At 42.3% G+C, this 23,009-nt stretch overlaps 1 protein-coding gene across 2 annotated transcripts; it reads right to left on the minus strand.

Annotated features, from left to right (window-relative positions):
* Nucleotides 1-6,783: 6,783 nt before the first annotated feature.
* On the minus strand, nucleotides 6,784-22,562 carry LOC106584612 (E3 ubiquitin-protein ligase TRIM33). Of its 2 annotated transcripts, none has more exons than XM_045706406.1 (10): nucleotides 22,325-22,562; nucleotides 21,529-21,741; nucleotides 21,107-21,272; nucleotides 20,945-21,020; nucleotides 20,261-20,486; nucleotides 18,872-19,452; nucleotides 12,921-13,053; nucleotides 12,605-12,679; nucleotides 7,976-8,128; nucleotides 6,784-7,714 (listed from the first exon to the last, which is right to left on the minus strand). In XM_045706406.1, the coding sequence occupies exons 2-10, from the start codon at nucleotides 21,721-21,723 to the stop codon at nucleotides 7,520-7,522; spliced, it is 1,800 nt and encodes a 599-aa protein (XP_045562362.1). In that variant the 5' UTR covers nucleotides 21,724-21,741; nucleotides 22,325-22,562; the 3' UTR covers nucleotides 6,784-7,519. The 2 variants fall into 2 exon arrangements, with proteins under 2 accessions (XP_045562362.1, XP_014025561.2); XM_014170086.2 differs by having other exon boundaries at nucleotides 22,240-22,562.
* Between the last annotated feature and the right edge of the window lie 447 nt (nucleotides 22,563-23,009).

Below are 23,009 nucleotides of genomic sequence, written 5' to 3' on the forward strand. Positions count from 1 at the left end.
ATGTGTCTTCTTTCATTTGTTGTTAATGCCCATGGATACACAAATACATCAAAGACATTCAGATGGTGGCTGCATGGCAACAAAGATACAGAATTTAACACTCACCTGTGGGGTGATATAGATGGGTTGTCGGCACTGTTGGTTTGTTTACAAGCAGGTCAGGAGAATTAACGTGTCAGGTTAGGAGAACTAACTTGGCAGGTTCGGATAACTAATGTGGCAGGTTAGGAGACTGAGGTTAAGGTTAGGAAACGGGTTAGGCTTAGCTAAAATGCTACAGTTGTCAACAACTGTTATCCTCAACAACTAGATGGAGCTGTAATGGTAGCCACAAACCATCAGTCTCGAAAACCATCAGCATTATAACACTTACAGGTTAGCACTGGATTTTTTTACATGCTACTAACGGGAGATTACATGGAGCTCCAAGCTAAAATAATCGTGGTTGCAACGAAAATAACTGAGGATCTATACAGACCAGCTGATCTGACGTTGTTACGGTGTCAAGCCGTCTTAATACTAGACAGAGGAAATGGTCATTGGCTTCATTCAATACTCCTGCCCCCAATGAAGTAACATCCTATCAGGAACAACGAAATTGGAATAGGAAAAATATAAATGGAAGAATATGACATATTACAACTAGTGATGGGCAGTTCGGCTCTTTAATTGACTCTCATTTTTTCGACTCATTCAGTCAAAAGAACGAATCTTTTGACTCATTTTGTTCATTTGAGTCAGCAATGCCCAGAGCACGCAGGACGCCTATTCATAAAGAATATTCAAGAGTCTCGACATAGAACCCGTCGGGTAATTGGCTTGAGCCTTTTTGAGTGCGCGACGTCACTCTGCTTACCGAAACACAAAAAATGGCGGACAATTTCTCTAGGATCTGAAACCAGTATTAACCACCAAATTCAATGACAGTTAACATAAAATTTAAATACGAATCTGACATTCCTGCTCCCCAATAAAATTGTTGTCGATGAGGGCTTGCTAGCTACAGTATTTGATTCAGAAATGCTAGCTAGCTAACATTAGCTAGACTCGGGAGCTCATGGGGACATAGATAGGCTTCAGGAGACAACTGCATTTAAGAGGATAGCTAATTTCTGAAATGTAGCTAACTAAATCACTGGCCAGGCAGTAGCCATTAACTTATTGTGGATGAATACATTTGTGTTAACTTGCTCATATCAAGCAACACGTACCAGACCATTTCTGGAAAGGTCAAAATAACAATTAGTGGGCTCGTTTTTTGAATGATCAGACAGTGAAATTAAAATAAACTGCTAGCTAGCTGGTGAGGCTTTAATTTATTTCCCAATTCATTTGGTGATCAAGCTGAAGCTGGGTTTCCCAAGGAGTTTGGTCGGTGCTAACTGCCCATCCCGATGGAATCAGCTAGCTAAACAGACGGCTCTGTAGAGCATCTGTGTGACGTCACTAAAATGTAAATGTAAACGTTATGCACTCAAGAAGGCTCAACCAATCACCCGACGGGTTCTGTCGAGGCTCATGAATATTCATGAATTGCCCCGTCCTCCTACAGGAGGAAATTTAGCCTACCGGCGAACGATGAACGGACAACTCGAAAAGGTCATGATTCTACAAAAGTTCACCATTAGGGGTTTATAAAGGCTCTGCATGGTCAAGCCGACAACTGGTCCGATAACGTCAAGTTAGGATGTGTTAGTTATTCCGTGAGAGATTTTAGGTGCCAAGCATATGGTCATGTTGCAGCAGTATGTAGGTGGGAGATTCCTAGATGTGAGAAGTGTGCGGGAGGGCATGAGATGAAGGAATGTGTAGTATCGGGTGGAGAAAGTTGTGTGTATGCTGTGGAGGTGCCCATTGGGCTGGAGATCAGAGGTGTCCAGTGAGAGAAAGGCAGATTGAGGTTGCCAGGGTCAGAGTAGTACAGAAAGTGTTGTATGCTGAAGAGAGTGGTAGAGGAGTATGGGTACAGGGTGAGGGATCATGAGAGGACTGACTGGCCTCACACTCCGGTGCAGTAGGTGGCGGTGTATGCATCTAAAAGTTGGATGTGATCCACCAACCCAATCTCAAAGAAAGAAGAATCATCCAACGTCTGCAGTGACCTTACAGCGTTTACTGCAATGCAGCCTCAGCAGAAGTCAGAGCATTCACACTTCTTGCTTTTTGGGGAGCTGTGATACGCATCCAATAAATTGGTCTGCACCACATCACTCATAGTGATTCAGGGCTAATCTCTATAGCCATCCAGCTAATTACGAGCAACTGGCTAAACGAAAATACCTGTCTGTTTTTCTGGCGCTTGACATAGGAGCTCACCCAAGATAGCAGGAAGTAAAAAGGCTGCACAGTTTTCTCACCTGCATCTCCATCCCGAATCTCCCCAACACCACCCCAGCAAAATTAGCCTAAAAGTATTATTGTTTAAATGTGTATTTCACACTATGTTGAGGTAAAAATCAGAGTATAATGCTTGTATGGATGTCAACCCCAATATATGTTCACGTCATCGTCAAATCAAGTGCATTACAGTTAAAAACAACTTTGACTACCACAACCGATTTAAAATGTATACAAATCGGATGTTAGTAACCACATTATGGGCCTGTTACAATATATCAGTCATGACGGATTTGACAAATATCCACTTTGCTAGATTTGTTGAATGTGCGCCAATCCAGTGTCCTTCTATCCCCCCAGTTTGCATTCCATTGACCTCTTTACCACAGTAGCATACCACCCTGCATCCCACTGCTGGCTTGCTTCTGAAGCTAAGCAGGGTTGGTCCTGGTCAGTCCCTGGATGGGAGACCAGATGCTGCTGGAAGTGGTGTTGGAGGGCAAGTAGGAGGCACTCTGGTCTAAAAAATACCCCAGGGCTGTGATTGGGGACACTGCCCTGTGTAGGGTGCCATCTTTTGGATGGGATGTTAAACAGGTGTCCTGACTCTCTGAGGTCATTAAAGATCCCATTGCACTTATTGTAAGAGTAGGGGTGTTAACCCCAGTGTCCTGGCTAAGTTCCCAATCTGGCCCTCATACCATCATGGCCACCTAATCATCCCCAGCTTACAATTGGCTCATTCATCCCCCCTATCCCCTGAAACTATTCCCCAGGTTGTTGCTGAGAATGTGTTCTCAGTCAACTTACCTGGTATAATAAACATCTACCCCCATTACCTCCCAGATCTCTTTCCAGGAGTTCAAACTCATTTTTGTGTCTTTGAAATCCCTACATGAGGTATCATAAAGATGTTTTGGATTTCAAACTTGTTCTGATAGCCTTTCATCAAAGTTCTCCATGTTTGTTGACCACCAGATGCATTTGCATTTCGTTTTGCCAGATGTCTAGCCTGTATTTTCCGTACTTGACGCACATGTGCTTTGCTTTTCAACTAGCTAAAATCTAGCTAGTCGGAGTCTGTGTGTACGGTAAAGCAATGCAGAAGTTGAAAATATTGAACAAAAGCTGCACTGCCTAGAAGTAGGCATAATTTGACGAAGTAATTGTCTGCAATTAAATGTGTTAACAATGCAGCCTATATCAATTAGGCCTATGATTTAGTTAACTACATCGAGGCTACTCTTCTACGAAAATAAAGTCATGAACAACTTAATTAAAATACCACATTGTAAATTAAACTGATATGGATTGCAGCAATGTATGATGCCAATTTAAATATCATTATAATGAAGGCTTGTATCGGTTTCTTTGGTTAAGATAACTTCCTAACAATAATAATAAACTCTCCCTACCACATTCCAATTCAGACATTGTTTCTTCAATAACATACAATATTCCACAGCAGGGCTACTGTCTTAATTACTGTAGCCCTGTAAGAAAATATAAAAGTGTTATCATATTGTTTTCTAAATAAATAATCTCTGATATCCACACAACATTGGAAATGTTAGACACACTTTTCACTACCAGCCTAACCATGGAAAGCTCATCACGCACAGACAATCACGCTGTATGCGGTTTGTGGGCTTGTTCAACGGCGCAGCCGACAGTGCAGGCAACTGATCTACAAAGAACCTTGCATCATAAATAATAGGCTTTGTAGAACAGTCAGTCAGTCACAATTTACACATAATACATTGCGGTTTTGATCCTATCGAACACAGTCTGTATGTTGTTTTGTTTTTGAAAGCGATTCAATGAAAACAGAATTATTATATCATTTGTGCAACTTTAAATAACTTTATTAGTATACAATATCATTTGATAAAAAATACAACACAAACACAATTTAGTTTCAAATGTCAAATGTGTAGCCTAGAGTTCAGGAATATTTACTTTTCCACTTTTGATAAGACAGGTAAAAGCATTAATCGATTTACATAAATTGGAATAAAAAAAGATTTATCCTATACCATGATTTTTTCATTCATTAAATGTGTAGGGTAGGCTACATTGTCATAGTATATTAAGACAATAGGATTATAATTAAGCAATAAGGCCTGAGGGGGTGTTCTTAAGCATGACGCAACGCGGAGTGCCTGGACACAGCCCTTAGCCATGGTATATTGGCCATATATCACAAAGCCCCGAGGTGCCTTATTGCTATTATAAATGCAATTAGAGCAGTAAAAATAAAATGTTTTGTCATATCCGTGGTATATACCACGGCTGTCAGATAATCAGGATTGAGGGCTTAAACCACCCAGTTTATAATATTCCATAACTACTCAGTTAATACATAGCATAACTGCTTACTGTCAATCTATTAATTTTGACGTTTTTTAAATATCTACAGCCACTTTATTACTAGATTTCCCAACCGTGGTCACGTTTTCAATGCTAATCCTTTAGAATCCGGCAATGGCGCTGGTCCCATGAATTTGTTTATTTTCAAATGCTTCTGCATGGAATTACGTTGTCTTAACCTTTCCATCTTCAACCTGACCAGCTAGCTATGTCAGTTATGTATGAATAAAAACAAGCCATATTACAACCTGTGTGTTGTGATAATTGCGTTGTTTGCCCTATAACCTGTTAAGTGCATATGGCTTGCCACCGTGATATAGCCTAAGGCTATAAGACACAGTGGTAGAACAAATTCAACCACAACTTTGTTTCAACACAAAACCGGAGAGCAACATCTGTCTGGTGGAGTCCACAAAGGATATTGCATGCAACCAGTGGTAGAAAAAGTATCCAATTGTCATACTAAAGTAAAAGTAAAGATACCTTAATAGAAAATGACTCAAGTAAAAGTGAAAATCACCCAGTAAAATACTACTTGAGTAAAAGTATAAAAGTATTTGGTTTTAAATACACTTAAGTATCAAAGTAAATGTAATTTCTCAAATAAACTTAAGTATCTAAAGTAAAAGTCATTTAAAATTCCTTATATTAAGCAAACAGGATCATTTTCTTGTTTTTTAAATTTACGGATACAACATTTACAAACAAAGCATGTGTATTTAGTGAGTCCGCTAGAGGCAATAAGGATGACCAGGGATGTTCTCTTGATAAGTGCGTGAATTGGACCATTTTCCTTTCCTGCTAAGCATTCAAAATGTAACGAGTACTTTTGGTTGTCAGGGAAAATGTATGTATGTACATTATTTTCTTTAGGAATGTAGTGAAGTAAAAGTTGTCAAAAATATTAATAGTAAAGTACAGATACCACAAAAAACGACTTAAGTAGTACTTTAAAGTAGTTTTACTTACTGTAAGTTCTTTATACCACTGCATGTAACTAACAGTTACATGACCTACAGCATGGTCAAGCAAGTTAATGTTTCCGACATTTTCGGACTACTAAACAACTTGATTTAGAACACCCGAGAGTTACTGCAAGTTGCAAAGAAAACCGGAACTGCCTCCACTATTCCAACACCATTTCAACATCATTAATTCACCTATGCTTAGTCTACTAATATAGTTACAACTAAAAGATTCCAAAAACAATTTAGTCCAAACAATGTTAGCTAACTACAATGTGGCTGTCCATGGTACTGATTCCGGTGTGTGTGTGCGTAAGTGGAAAAAACATGTTAACTCACCCTACGGCCAATGCCATCCTCCTCTCTTTCATGTTAACGAAATGTTTTATGACTCTGGCATACAGTACACACTTTTAGTTGTTGTTGTCCTAGGCTACCTGCCTAAAATGCTTGCTCGCTAGCCTAACTTCCTTTCATGGACAACAATTAGCCAGCTAATTAACATTAGCCTACCACTGTTACATCTAGCTACATATTGAACTTCCATTCTCTCAGGCCAGAGGCACAATGTATGAATTTATGGTTGGATCAGAATCGCTGTTATAATCATTGGTCAGTACGGAGGAGAATCCATGGCTAATTTAGGAAAGGAACAATTTTAGCTAGCTAGCTAGCCACCAGAGGTCAACAACTCAACGAGATGCAACATTTACATTTATTTTCTGATAAATGACGTTTGGCTTGATGTGATTTGTGTGAAGCAAAATTCAAACTGGCTTCCCTTGACACTTAAAAATGTGGTGTGCCAGGACCATTCACAGTTGAGCTTACTCAGTTTAGCTCAACGCTGATTGGATATTATTGTATAAACAAAAATATCAAGGGAGGCCAAATGCGTGCTGGCTTCCCATGTATTCAATGCTACGCGCAGCAAAAATATCATACTATTTTTGACCAGACAGCATCAGATAGATGGGCTACACATACAGAGAGGCGCTGTTTCGCTTGCTCGGATGCTTCTCCGGTGAGATACATTCAGCCTTTTGCGAATTGAAGGAAAATGATGAAACACAGAGACGAAAGCTCAATAATTTTTTTTTTTTGGTTTGGTTGTTTTGTACATTTTTGGGGGAAACCTGGCTTCCCTTGGCATCCATGAACACACGCCACTTATCTTATATGCTAACGTTAGCTAGCTGGCTAGATGGTTGTGGTCTTTTTGCTGCCTAGGCAGCTTAGCTACAACTCTTGAGCTGGTCCCATGGTTGATTCAGAGTGGTAGAACCTTTACATTATTGTGACACCGTTGTCGTAACCTTCCCATCTTCAACCAAGTGGTAAACAAGGAAATTGAATAGTTTATTTCAGTTGTACGGAATGATTGTCAAATATATAAATTGCTATAATAGCAGGATTCAATTGTTCCGATGATAACACCAGCAGAAGGTGAAATAGTCTTGAAAAATGATGGCAGCAATCAGGACTAAGACTAAACTCCGACATCCGCTTCACGGAGCAGTAAATCGGTGGCCAATAATGGTTGCAATTAAGATCACTGTGTGCGTGATTTTAGCAGTATTGATGGTTTAACAAAAGATCAGATGGCGATAATCTGGTGGCCATCGATGGATTCAATTGGCCCCTAAATGTTTAATAAAGACATTTAATCGCTTCAAAATTTGACAAGACTGTAAAACACAAATTATGAATAAAACGTTCCCATATGTCTACATTCCTTGATTATAAAATAATGAATTTAGATATAGCCAGACTAAGGTTTAATTAATATTCAAAATATACAACTATGTGAGATGTTTTGCCACCATACAACATTACACCAGACCACTTCAGAAGTCAAGGAAGTGACCTCGTTTCTTCTTCCTGTGGTAGTCCCTCCTTTTCCTGTTCAGCCAAGCGAGACTGTTCCTGTTCGCTCTGTCCTGGGTCAGCGTGGGGAATGCTTGGCTGTGAAACACCTCCCTCAGCTTGGACAGGAAGAACACCTCCAGGTTACGACCTGCGTTGGCGACCTCAGAGTCTGGCTAGAGGTCAAGAGGTCAGATGTCACGAAGGGAGCTGCAGAGTTCAACTTTCAACACAATGAAGGAGAATTTATGTACAAAACCAAAAAAATCAATAGCTGCTCCTATATGTCTATGGGAAAATCCCTATGGCTTATTGGCAAGAAAAAAGATAGGTATAGTTTTAGGTTCTGGAAATTGAATATTATCTTAACATTAACAATAACCAAATATTTTTTTAAATAACAAAATAATGATTTAATTCATGTGGATTTGACCTACGTAATTGAAAGTTGCACAGTTCCTGAACATGAGAAGGACGTCGTCCACAAACTGCTGGGCTGTGAAGTAGTGAAGAGTGTTCCTCTGGTCCAGCTTCCTTCTGATCACTGATAGGTCCATCGGCCTCTTAATGATCTGGTAGTAATGACGAGCCTGGAGCCCAATCACAGAGTCTATTTAATTTATCACAACATAACGATAAGATGGCGCGCCGAAGAGGATGGCTGATGTTTTACATGCTCCTGATCAATTGTGCTCTTTTGTTAGTATTTTTGCGATGTTTGTAACTTATTTGTTTACTTATTTTGTACATAATGTTTCTGCTACCGTCTCTTATAACCGAAAATAACTTCTGGACATCAGAACAGCGATTACTCACCACGAACTGGAAGAAGCTTTTTCCTTTAACGAGTCCGAGGAGAAGGATATCCTGCTCTCCGGGGAACAGGCCCAAATCCCCGTCATTTGCGTGAAGAGACGCCAGAGAAAAAGAGGACGGAGGATGGGCTGCCTTCTGAGAATCCGTAGGCAAGCGAGTAAACTCCCACTGCATTCCGTTCTACTTGCTAACATGCAATCATTGGAAAATATAATGTAGGACCTACTATTACGATTATCCTACCAACAGGACATTAAGAACTGTAATATCTTATGTTTCACCGAGTCGTGGCTGAACGACGACACGGATAATATAGAGCTGGCGGGATTTTCCATGCACCGGCAGAACAGAGATGCTACGTCTGGTAAGATGAGGGGTGGGGGTGTGTCTTTTTGTCAATACAGCTGGTGCGCAATGTCTAATATTAAAGAAGTCTCGAGGTATTGCTCGCCTGAGGTAGAATACCTTATGATAAGCTGTAGACCACAATATCTTCCAAGAGAATTGTCATCTATATTATTCGTAGCTGTCTATTTACCACCACAGACCGATGCTGGCACTAAGACTGCACTCAACCAACTCTATAAGGCCATAAGCAAACAAGAAAATGCTCATCCAGAAGCGGGGGTCCTAGTGGCTGGGGACTTTAATGCAGGCAAACTTGATTCAGTTTTACAAACATTTTACCAGCACGTCACATTTACTCCACACAGAGATGCATACAAAGCTCACCCCGTGCTCCATTTCACAAATCTGACCATAATTCTATCCTCCTGATTCCTGTTACAAGCAAAAACGAAATCAGGAAGTCAGATGAAGCGGATGCTACGCTACAGGACTGTTTTGCTAGCACAGAATGGAATACGTTCCGGGATTCATCCAATGGCATTGATGAGTATACCACCTCAGTCATCGGCTTCATCAATAAGTGCATCGACGACGACGTCCCCACAGTGACCGTACGTACATATCCCAACCAGAAGCCATGGATTACAGGCAACATCTGCATCGAACTAATGGCTAGAGCTGCCGCTTTCAAGGAACGGGAGACTAATCCGGACGCTTATAAGAAATCCCGCTATACCCTCAGACAAACCATCAAACAAGCAAAGCGCCAATACAGGATTAAGATTGAATCCTACCACACCGGCTCTGACGCTCGTCGGATATGGCAGGGCTTGAAAACTATTACGGACTACAAAGGGAAACCCAGACGCGAGCTGCCCAGTGACGCGAGCCTACCAGATGAGCTAAATGCCTTTTATGCTGACTTCAAGGCAAGCAACACTGAAGCAGGAACTAGAGCACCAGCTGTTCTGGATGACTGTGTGATAACGCTCTCAGTAGCCGATGTGAGTAAGACCTTTAAACAGGTTCACATTCACAAAGCCGCGGGGCCAGATGGATTACCAGGATGTGTTCTCATAGCATGCATGGACCAACTGGCATGTGTCTACACTGACATTTTCAACCTCTCCCTGTCTGAGTCTGTAATATCTACATGTTTCAAGCAGACCCCCATAGTCCCTGTGCCCAAGGAAGCAAAGGTAACCTGCCTAAATGGTTACCGCCCCGTAGCAGTCACGTCGGTAACCATGAAGTGCTTTGAAAGGCTGGTCGTGGATCCCTAGACCAGGGCTGCCCAACCCTCTTCCTGGAGATCTACCGTCTTGTGGGTTCAGTCCAACCCTAATTTAACACACCTGATTCTACTAATTAGCTGCTCAACAAGACCTTAACTAGCTGAATCAGATATGCTAAATGAGGGTTGACTGAAAACCTATAGGACAGTAGCTCTCCAGGAAGAGGGTTGGGCAGCCCATCCCTAGACCCACTCCAACTCCAATACCGCCCCAACAGATCCACAGATGACGCAATCTCAAAATCACACTCCACACTGCCCTTTCCCACCTGGACAAAAGGAACACCTATGTGAGAATGCTGTTCATTGACTACAGCTCAGTGGTCAACACCATAGTGCCCACGAAACTCATCACTAAGCTAAGGACCCTGGGACTAAACACCTCCCTCTGCAACTGGATCCTGGACTTCATGATGGGCTGCCCCCAGGTGGTAAGGGTAGGCAACAACACGTCTGCCACGCTGGTCCTCAACACTGGGGCCCCTCAGGTGTGTGTACTTAGGCCAGTGAAGACACTTGCCAGTTGGTCAGCGCATGCTCGCAGTACACGTCCTGGTAATCCGTCTAGCCCTGTGACCTTGTGAATGTTGACCTGTTTAAAGGTCTTACTCCCTTCGGCTGCGGAGAGCATGACCACACAGTCGTCCGGAACAGCTGGTGCTCTCATGCATGTTTCAGTGTTATTTGCCTCGAAGCAGCTCTCGGCTGTGCTTCCCTTTGTAGTCTGTAATGGTTTGTAAGCCCAGCCACATCCGACGAGCGTCGGAGCCGGTGTAGTCCGATTCGATCTTAGTCCTGTATTGACGCTTTGCCTGTTTGATGGTTTGTCGGAGGGCATAGCGGGATTTCTTATAAGCTTCCGGGTTAGAGTCCCGCTCCTTGAAAGCGGCAGCTTTAGCTTTTAGCTCCAGTCTGTGCTAGCAAAACAGTCCTGTAGCTTAGCATCTGCTTCATCTGACCACTTTTTTAATTGACCGAGTCACTGGTGCTTCGTGCTTTAATTTTAGCTTGTAAGCAGGAATCAGGAGGATAGAATTATGGTCAGATTTGCCAAATGGAGGGCGAGGGAGAGCTTTGTACATGTCTCTGTGTGTGTAAAGGTGGTCTCGAGTTTTTTTCTTCTCTGGCTGCACATTTAACATGCTGATAGAAATTTGGTAAAAACAGATTTAGGTTTTCCTGCATTAAAGTCCCCGGCCACTAGCGCCGCCTCTGGATGAGCGTTTTCCTGTTTGCTTATGGCGGAATACAGCTCATTGAGTGCGGTCTTAGTGCCAACATCGGACTGTGGTGGTATTTATTTATTTCAACTTTATTTAACCAGGTAGGCCAGTTGAGAACAAGTTCTCATTTACAACGGCGACCTGGTATGTAGACAACTACGAAAATACAGATAAAAACTCTAGATAGTGTGGTCTACAGCTTATCATGAGATACTCTACCTCAGGCGAGCAAAACATTAACTTACTTAGATATTGTGCACCCGCTGTTGTTTACATATATGCATAGTCCACCCCCTTGTCTTAACAGACGCCGCGGTTCTATCCTGCCAATACAGCGTATAACCAGCCAGCTGTATGATGATAATGTCGTCGTTCAGCTACGACTCCGTGAAGCATAAGGTATTAACGTTTTTGATGTCCTGTTGGTAGTTTAATCTTCCTTGTAAGTTGTCGATTTTATTTTCCAATGATTGCAAGTTAGCTAGAAGAACAGAAGGCAGGGGGGGTTTATTCGATCACCTACGAATTCTCAGAGGGCAGCCCGACCTCTGTCCTTTTTCTCCGTCGTTTCTTCACGCAAATGACGGGGAATAGGGCCTGTTCCTGGGAAAGCAGTTTGTCGTTCACGTCGGGCTCGTTAAAGGAAAAAAAAAGCTTCTGCCAGTCCACGATGAGTAATCGCTGTTCTGATGTCCATTAGTTATTTTCGGTCATAAGAGACGGTAGTAGCAACATTATGTACAAAATAAGTTAAAAAATAAGTTTAACAACGCCAAAACAATTTGAATAAAAACACAATTGGTTAGGAGCATGTAAAACGTCAGCCATCTTCTCCGGCGCCGTCTTCTTTTTTTCTCCACTACATTCCTAAAGAAAATAATGTACTTTTTACTCGTTACATTTTCCCTGACACCCAAACATACTCGTTACATTTTGAATGCTTAGCAGGACAGGAAAATGGTCTAATTCACACACTTATCAAGAGAGTCTGGCAGACTCACTAGAAAACACAAATCCTTCATTTGTAAATTATGTCAGACTGTTGAAGAGCACCCCTGGCTATCCATACATTTTTTTTTTTAAACAAGAAAATCGTGCCATCTGGGTTGCTTAATATAAGGAATTTGATGATTTATACTTTTACTTTTGACTCTTAAGTATATTTCAGCAATTACATTTACTTTGATACTTAAGTATATTTCAAACCAAATACTTTTATACTTTTACTCAATTAGTAGTTTACTGGGTGACTTTCACTTTTACTTGAGTCATTTTCCATTAAGGCATCTTTACTTTTACTCAAGTATGATAATTGGGTACTTTTTCTACCACTGAATAGAAGATATGTCAATGGAATTGGAGGAAGATGATTGGTGCCTTATTACCAGTGGGCTGACAGGCTCCTGGAATGGGGCACTGAGGACGTGGCTGGACAACAGAAGAGTCAGCTTCTCACACCTCTGCAAAGAAAGAGATACACATAACTAACCCCACTATTCCCTTCATTAAACCATGATAGTTCCCAATCCTAAACAGACACTGTAGCTGGCTCTTATCTAGTCTCCTTTAACGTATGTTGGTGATGTGCTGTAAATCTGTCTATGCGAATACTTTTATGCTTGATTGCTGTTTGACATGGAAAGAATATCCTAACGGATACAGTGAAGCATCATCATCATCATCATCATCATCATAACCCACTCTTTGGTCCAGGCTGGACAGTGTGTATGGTGTGCCTGCCCCCTGGTGGTCTGTCGAGGGATGTATGGTCTCACAGTCATACCCCACCACAGGGTCTTGGTCACTCCGGCACAATGTGCACACCCAGTCGCCCCTGTGGGACAGAGAGAGAGGGTCAGATTCATATTTGTTCAATTTACTCATCTAATCCAGAGGCTTTCAGTATTACATAAACTGTCAGTATGGTTATTGGTTACAGAACACATATTGTTGCCCTGTGAACATTGTCAACAATGCCAACTCAAGACCGGTTCTGTTTTGCACTACAGCAGGGCTGGGGTTATGGGCGGGCCTTAGGGGACCTGGCCCGCCCTACCGTACCTCTGTGCCAGTCCAAATAAAATATTGAAATATTGATCATGTATTTGACAGAGATGCAAGCCGACAGAAAGATGCATCAATCGAGAGTTTCAGCAGAGCGGAAGAGGTGAAGCGAGAGGGCTCACTCTCGCCAAAATCTGCCCAGAATAAGCCCAGTGAGTTTCTTTGGACATTATATGCAGACCCAGGGGCGCAACTTTGGTTTTAGAGGTGGGGCGGACCAATTGTTATTATTTTATTTTTCTATCCAGTTGGATAAACACTCCAAACAGCCTACCCGACCACTCGAAGGTGTCCGCATGGTCCTAAAGCACACCGTTGCCTTGTTTTGTGTCACATTCCAATGATAAAGCTGGGTGGGGGACAAAAATGCCATTTCAGAATGTTGGGGGGGACATGTGAAAGTTGCAGACCTAAGCTTGTCGCCTGCCTTCCCGCCTTTGGGACAACTACTCCCATTGTTAGGGCGGAGACATGAGCATCTTGTCATTATATACAGATCTCTGGTTTCAGCCTCTTGCGAATTGGAAAGGAAAATTGGCTGGTGCAGCGTTAAGATGCTGGCTTCCCCAAAAGTAAATTGATGTTTGGCCAAAATGATAGAATTACTACTCCTGTCTAAATAAAAACATAAAAAATACTTCACCAGAGAGCATGACTTAGCCACAGAGGATCATTAGTTGATTTAAAAAAAGCTGTGGATTATTTCAAATTATAAGTGTGTAGGTCTATACATATTTGGAAATCCTGCAATTTGGGCGGCGCGTATGACAATATGTCTAGCTGATTGAGTAGAGGCTGTCAGTGAAAAGCATCTAAAATGTGTGGTAAGGTAACGTGTCTTGAGTATCATTAAAATGTTGCAACAAGAAGGGGAGGGGGTGTGTGGCAAAGATATGGCGTGTCTCTCTCCAGAATCCACTCAGCTCTCCAGAATGCGCTCAGCTGTCTCCCACCGATTCTTTCCCATTCATTGTGTGAATTGTTTGCCCTTTAATGGTTTCTTTTTCATAAATTCCCCATTACATGTCACCAGTAGGTCTAGTAAATGCACATAAATTCCCCATTACATGTCACCAGTAGGTCTAGTAAATGCACATAAATTCCCCATTACATGTCACCAGTAGGTCTAGTAAATGCACATAAATTCCCCATTACGTGTCACCAGTAGGTCTAGTAAATGCACATAAATTCCCCATTACGTGTCACCAGTAGGTCTAGTAAATGCACATAAATCCCCCATTACGTGTCACCAGTAGGTCTAGTAAATGCACATAAATTCCCCATTACATGTCACCAGTAGGTCTAGTAAATGCACATAAATTCCCCATTACGTGTCACCAGTAGGTCTAGTAAATGCACATAAATTCCCCATTACATGTCACCAGTAGGTCTAGTAAATGCACCGTGGGAGCAAATGCACATAAATTCCCCATTACGTGTCACCAGTAGGTCTAGTAAATGCACATAAATTCCCCATTACATGTCACCAGTAGGTCTAGTAAATGCACATAAATTCCCCATTACATGTCACCAGTAGGTCTAGTAAATGCACATAAATTCCCCATTACATGTCACCAGTAGGTCTAGTAAATGCACATAAATTCCCCATTACATGTCACCAGTAGGTCTAGTAAATGCACATAAATTCCCCATTACATGTCACCAGTAGGTCTAGTAAATGCACATAAATTCCCCATTACATGTCACCAGTAGGTCTAGTAAATGCACATAAATTCCCCATTACGTGTCACCAGTAGGTCTAGTAAATGCACATAAATTCCCCATTACATGTCACCAGTAGGTCTAGTAAATGCACATAAATTCCCCATTACATGTCACCAGTAGGTCTAGTAAATGTACCCTTATCGCTCTTCATTTGGTTACACACATTTCTGTTCATGCATGTATTAATTAGTCATTCTCATTCTCGGAGTGGAAACGTTATTTGCAGAGTTCACAACGATTACGAGTTTTGTCAATCTTTTCTTTGTCTTTTGTTTGGAGTGTTCCGTTAGCAATGAGAATGTGTCTGGTTTCTCTGTTCTGATAATGTTGAGGGAACGAGCGCACCTGAGCACGCATAGAATCGCCCTACCTGGCCTGCTGCATGCAAATTTAGGAAAGTGCCAATTTTGCAATGTCTGATTTTTCTTGATTTTAGGTGCAAGGCCATTTGGCCTTCAAGAGGTTCCCAATCTGCCAGGGCACCAAGACCATCTGCTAGGGCACCAGGGTCATTAACCACAATAACAAATTCTATGTATTTGAAAACTGAAAAACACTAACTATTCTGTTTAGAAAAACATAAGTGTATGTAAATATACCCAATTACCCTACATGCCAAATTGTAGGTGATAGCCAATGAGTATTGGCTAGTCTGTCATGTTCAGACCGATGCTGACATGAGACATTTAGTTTCATATATGTGGGCTAAACGCCAGTCATAACAAATATAATTGTAGGTCGGATAATTAATATGAATGTCTAAAGGCTTGATTCTGTCATATTCAAATATATTTTATTTTACTATGCAAGTCAGTTAAGAACAAATTCTTATTTTCAATGACAGCCTAGGAACAGTGTGTTAACTGCCTTGTTCAGTGGCAGAACGACAGATTTTTACCTTGTCGGCTCGGGGATTCAATCTTGCAACCTTTCGGTTACTAGTCCAACGCTCTAACCACTAGACTACCTGCCGCCCCAAATAGGAGGCCAGTGCTTGTTGCACACTGCAACATCACCCACCCTGCAATCCAAACAGGAGGCAGTCAACATTTTAAAACTATTCAACCATAAACGTAATTGTTTAAAACCTGGTATATTTTACCATGTTCTGACCATAAGAATGTTAAAGGGATTGTTTTATAAACACTTCCTCATATGCCATTGAAACCTGTACTTGTCTCATGTTCTCAACTTTCTTTCATATTAACAACCCATTGGGTGCACTTGATGTATTTTGGAACATCCCCACATATAGCCTACTGCTGTGTGTGCATTGCTGCGCTTATTATGTGAAGAAATAGCCTAATAGTTGATCAACATTTTAAGCTAAACATTCTTTAAGCTAAACATTCTTTAAGCTAAACAGTCATTCTTTAAGCTAAACATTCTGTTGCATCAGCCTCATTACTTTAAAAAAATGTAGATGTCTGGTCTTAACTTACTACCTCCACCACAAATAAACTGAGATTCTCAGTCATTTTTTCTTCGGACTCACACAAGTCAACAAAGTCTTTTTTTTTTTTTTTTTTACATCCATTACAAATGATAGTTCCTCCGTATTTGAAAAATCTTTCTAACACTCTCGGCCTCGATAATCACCAAGCGTCGGTGTGAAAGAGCAAACCACCCCTTCAAATTTGTGGATTCGGCTATTTCAGCAAAACCTGTTGCTGACAGGTGTATAAAATCGAGCACACAGCCATGCAATCTCCATAGACAATTATTGGCAGGAGAATGGCCTTACAGAAGAGCTCAGTGACTGTCAACGTGGCACTGTCATAGGATGCCACCTTTACAACAAGTCAGTTCATCAAATTTCTGCCCTGCTAGAGCTGCTCCGGTCAACTGTAGTTATTGTGAAGTGGAAAAGTCAAGGAGCAACAATGGCTCAGCCGCAAAGTGGTAGGCCACACAAGCTGACAGAACGGGACCGGCGAGTGCAGAAGTGCGTAGCACGTTAAAAAAAAAAATCCCTCTCCTCGGTTGCAACACTCACTACCGACTTCCAAACTGCCTTTGGAAGCAACATTAGCACAATAACTGTTCGTCGGGAGCTTCATGAAATGGGTTTCCATGGCCAAGCAGCCACACACAAGCCTAAGATCACCATGCGCAATGACAATAGTCTTCTGGAGGGGTGTAAAGCTCGCCACCATTGGACTCTGGAGCAGTGAAAACACGTTCTCTGGAGTGATGATTAATGCGGATGCCAGAAGAACGCTACCTACCCCAATGCAAATTGCCAACTGTAAAGTTTGGTGAAGGAGGAATAATGTCCTGGGTCTGTTTTTCATGGTTCGGGCTAGGCCCCTTAGATCCAGTAAAGGGAAATCTTAACGCTACAGCATACAGAATTCTAGACGATTCTGTGCTTCCAACTTTGTGGCAACAGTTTGGGAAAGGCCCTTTCCCGTTTCAGCATGACAATGCCCCTGTGCACAAAGTGAGGTCCATACAGAAATGGTTTGTTGAGATCGGTGTGGAAGAACTTGACTGGCCTGCACAGAGCCTTGACCTCAACCCCATCGAACACCTTTGGGAGGAATTGGAAAGCCGACTGCACGCCAGGCCTAATTGCCCAACATCAGTGTCTGACCTCACTAATGCTCTTGTGGCTGAATGGAAGCAAGTCCTTGCAGCAATGTTCCAACATCTAGTGGAAAGACTTCCCAGAAGAGTGGAGGCTGTTATATCAGCAAAGGGGGGACCAACTCCATATTAATGCCCATGATTTTGGAATGAGATGTTCGACGAGCAGGGGGCGACATACTTTTGGTCAGGTAGTGTATGATGATCTGATGATCCCTATATCCAGTGGAAACATCATTAAAAACAGCTTCCTGTCTCGAGCTCACTGGTGCAGGAAACTATAATTAAGGGCCCGGAATAGGCTAGTTGATGCAATGTTGCAAGTTTGTTAGCGACAGCTTCTTCGGGCAGAACCTGTGATGATTTGATACAATGTTGAACTTCACTAGCAATAGCTCAAGTCAAGACAGATAGATAGAAAGGGAGGCAGACAAGAGAGACGAATGTGATTGAAACATTATAGGCCTACTGCTGCATTGGCCAACAGGCTATCTCTGAGTTCTATGCGCTTATTTCTTTAGCCGCCAATGGATCACAGATTATCAATTTTATTTTACTAGGCAAGTCAGTTAAGAACAAGTTCTTATTTTCAATGACAGCCTAGGAACAGTGGGTTAACTGCCTTGTTCAGGGGCAGAACAACAGATTTTTACCTTGTCAGCTCGGGGATTTGATCTTGCAACCATTTCGGTTACTAGTCCAACACAATAACCACTAGGCTACACTGCCGCCAGATTATCAATGTGTCCATATGGCAGAGGCTAGTGCTCTCGCCATAGTTACATTTAAACTTTTATATTTTTATAATTTTACTTTAGATTTTTATGATTAACTATGTGACAATTATTTTGAGAAACTAAAACATTATTATTAAAATGAAACTGTTCCACAAAAATGTGCATATAAAATAATCATAACTGGCATGCAGATTGGTAGAAAAGGTCAATTGTAAGCTTGCCCAAACTTGAAACTCACCAACTACCTATAGTGTTTACTATAACAGCCATTCAAAAATGCATGCACGCATGTGCACACATGGGGGGTTCCGTGAAAAAACAAGCCCACCTATGGAAATCAAAGGCACATCCAACTGATTCGTTTTGGTGCCGGGTCTGCGCTACAGTATGCTACACATTCATGAAATTGTATCTCCACATGTAAAATGTGCAGGATACACAAAAATTCAAAGGATGTGAAACTCTATTTGGAAAAATGTTTAGAAGAAATCATTATAAAACATTCATAAACACTGACAATGGCATCTTAATACATACAGCGGGGAGCTTCGGAGGGGTGGTATGTGGCAGGAGAGATGGTAGACCTTAGGGCAGCCATCGCAGCATAGCAAGTCGCCCCCATTGAAGCACACCGCACAGAAATCCTCACTTTGCATCCCTGCTGCCCCTTTCTCGTTCTCAGGCTGCTCCTGGGACACTATAGACCCATCGATAGGTGAGCACTGCCCCACATGACCCCCCTCACTGTCCTCCCCATCTGCAGGCTCCCAATCTGATTCCAGCTTTGTTTCTGATTCTGACTTTGGATCTAACTCCATTGACAGATTCAGTTCTGACTTTGGCTCCAGGTCTGATTCCATTTCCAGTGAATCTGAGCCAGATTTCAGACCTGGAACCAATTCAGACTCAGATTCAGACTCCAAGTCGAGAACTTGATCTGATTCTGGTGCTTTTCCTATAGGGGGCGATGGGGGTGCAGGTCTCTCCTGAGGGTGTGGTGGTTCAGTCCAGAGGAGCCTGTGTATTTGTGTTGGCTCCATCCCTGAGGCCCCTGGTTCTGATCCAGATGACTCTTCTCTGTTTGCTGAACTCTGCTGGAAATCCAGACTGGACCCTGTCTTCAAATAGAAGACAGACAGGAATCTAAAGTCACATTTATAGAATTGGCCAATAAACACATTACTCTATGTAGAACAGGGACAGGTCAGCTTGGTTGATGGGTGTGGAGGAAAACCATTTCAAACGTTGAATCCCAGGCAATTACCGTAACTGTGTAACCTCTCTAACCCAGTGTGATTTGAGGTGGCCGAATCCGAATCCTAGGAATGAAACGTCTGACTCGTCTAATAGAGTAGGACATTTTAAAGCACTAATGTATTTGTAACACTATATCATAACATGAGAAAATATGTGGGGAACCAGGTGAATCTGTAGAGGTAGATACAGGGCCATTCTTTGCATCTTTACCATAATGACTTTGACAGCATGGGCAGCACAATTGAGGGCAATTTTAAAGTAGACAATTACTTATTTTTCAACTTCTAGAAGTTTATTGGCAGTCGGTAAACAAACTGAAACGGTGAATACTGCCATCTGGAGTGTGCTGTCAGAACAGGCATAAAGCCAAGGTTGGTGATTTACTTCCACATGCAGTGAATGGAATGTTTGCTCAGGCTTATAATTCATTGGCTGATCCCTCCTGCTGACTTGTATGGAATTCTATGATCACTTGTTTACCCAGAGGAAGTACCAATCAGTTGACTGTTTCAAAATGTTGAAAGTACTCAATGGCACTGCAAGTCTTGTTGCTATGTATGTTGCTAGCAAATTACCAGTCCCTTTCATCAGCACCCATGGTAACATTTCATGGTAAAGCATGCAGGTTTTGTGGCAAGTGCACCCTTTATCCAACTCTATGGTCTGTACCTGTTGGACATGCTCCTCTGGGGTAATGACTGCCGGCAGAGGCGCCGCAGAGTCCTCAGTCAGCAACTCTGAGTGTGGTTGGCGTAACAGTGACACCAAAGACACCAGTGGTGGTACCATTGACAGGGCAACTGACTGTCCGGGGTCAAGTTTGATCCTCAGACGCTCCAGATGCACAACGGCTACACAGGAACTGCCCAGAATCCTCTGGGACTCTGGATGGATTCTGAGGATATGGAAAATGGCCTTAGTCTACGAGGTCCTGTCTTAAACATAATATGCTACAAAGTAACACTGGCCAATTTGCTGTGTAGTTATTTGAATATGTTGATATTGCAAGACCAATGTAGTAATTTGATGTCAATGCCAATGTATTAAAAAAAGTAGGTTGAAATGTCTGTCAGTTTCGCTTTACGTTTCTGCTTGTCTCAAGCAGGTCTCGTTGCTATGTATGTTGCTAGCAAATTACCAGTCCCTTATGTAATATTTCATCTGCATTCACTTCACTGATTAACTGTCTTGAATATCCTGTTTTGGTTTGTATGTTGTCCATATTAGGACAGTCACATCGATGGAAGTTGTTGGTTCTGTCCTAAAATGGACACTGTAGGTCTGAGCGAACACACAAGACTGAGCATTACTATCCAAGGGATGTCATTATTTTCTGAAACTGACTTGGCCTACCTGATTCTCTCTAGTGAAGCTGCTGTGGTTCTGTCTTTCCCATCAGCCTCTCTGTTCTTCCCACTATGGACCCATACTGAGGAGAGAAGTAGTACATTTATGAGAGCAGCATCTTTGGCATACCATTGTATTTAATTCCTTTATGATATCTTAGGGTACAACCATGAGAACTCTGTATGTCGGGCTCTGTCTGACAGACTGTCAAAGGAGCGATGGTTGGGTCAGGGTGATTTTGACGCTGCTGAGGGGATGAGGGGGACATCTTGGCTTTGCAGATAAATGTCCAACCTGGCCCCATTTCTATCCCACAAGGCTGAATAGTGCCAGGCTACAGGGAGGCAGACAAAGATGGACCAGTATAATCAGAGTAAGTTAAACACTTCAACTTTCTGTCAACCTAATTGGTGTAACACTTTCTTTCAAAGTCCATGCAAAAAAACACATAAAAAAGCCATCTCTCACTTTCTCTCCAATTCTCTATTTCTTTCGATCCCCCTCTGTCCCTTTCTACATCTTCATTGCTCTACTTTCTTATCTCTACCACTTTCTCACTCTCTTTTACCCGCCCTCCTTTCCCGTATTACCTGCTGTGTTGTCTGCCTCGGTGCCCCTGCTGTGGTTACCAGGTTTGGGCCAGTAGTCTCAGTCGTCCCAGTGGGCTGTCTCTCCGGTGCTGTCGATGTCACCTGTTTGGCCATGGAGCGCTGGAATCCCCGCGGCAACAGAGTCGCCCGCCTTTGGGGCATGTTGCCATGGCGCCTGCGGGCCGCCGCTGCCATCGCCAGCGAACTGGATCCCTGGGTGGTAGATAGACACATGACCAACTCACTACATCTCTACAGCTAAATGCCAGTTAACAATAGTCTTATATCCCTACAGCCATATGCCAGTTTACAGTAGCAAAACAAATGTCCCAATGGTATGCCATAACGAAAGATGCCCTGAATCTACATAAGCACCGAAAGATGCCCCGGACTATACACTGAATCTACATAAACACCATAACGAAAGATGCCCTGAAAGATGCCCTGAATCTACATAAACACCATAACAAAGGAAGCCCTGAAAGATGCCCTGAATCTACATAAACACCATAACGAAAGATGCCCTGAACTATGCACTGAATCTACATTTAACAAAACCACCAGGTGCTGATTGTAGTCGACAGCAAAACGACAATTTATGACATCCAGCGAACATTTCCACGTCACGACGAGACGACAGAATGCACAGACGTCTACAGTAAAACATATTTTTATAGCGATTCACTATAGTGACAGCAGAATAACACTTACCTCTACAATGTCCCAATAGTGAAACAATAAACTTTTCAAAGCAATGAATATGGGTGTGTGACTACAGAAGAACTGCGTTTCTGACCTAATGAGAAGAGTGGTAGTTCTTTTCCTTTTCTCCGGGAAAGTGGAAGACGGGATGAGATAGATTGATGTTGATGGATGAGGAGAGGAAAGAAGCAAAGAGATGACTGGGGGGGAGTATCACGGTGGTCCTCCCTGATTGGAGGAACGTTTGACGCAAAAATTGTCCCTACACGCGTCCTCTCCCCCTGGCATCTCATTAGTACCTGGATTGTATTCATTAGGGCACACCTTGGAAAAACATTTCGCAACAGAAAACAAAAACAAGTGTTCCTAATTGGTTCAGGCAGTAGCTCACTATTTTTCTTGCATTTTGTGCCTAATGAACACAACCCTGGTTTTGTACATGTGAGTTTGCAGTGCATTGCAAAGTGTTCCACATTAATCCACCTACGCGTCAGAGAGTGGTAAGGGTGTAGATGGAAAAGCATGTCACAAGCTTGGTTGAATTGTGTTAAAATGTGAAAAACTGGACAATCAAATCTTCAAGCTGCTGTCACCATTATTGATGATGAAGCACACACATGCAATCTATACTTACCCTCTTTAAAGCTTGTGGGTGGGTATCTACATGTTAACTTGGACACAAACATCAGTATCTGGTCTTAGACTTGGTCTTGCTGTCTCTGTGCTGGAAGTTCAATCAACTGGAACTCCTGCTGTTCCTCTGTGTGGCCTGTGCTTGA

The sequence above is a fragment of the Salmo salar genome, chromosome ssa23 (genome assembly GCF_905237065.1).
Source record: "Salmo salar chromosome ssa23, Ssal_v3.1, whole genome shotgun sequence".
Lineage (NCBI taxonomy): Eukaryota > Metazoa > Chordata > Actinopteri > Salmoniformes > Salmonidae > Salmo > Salmo salar.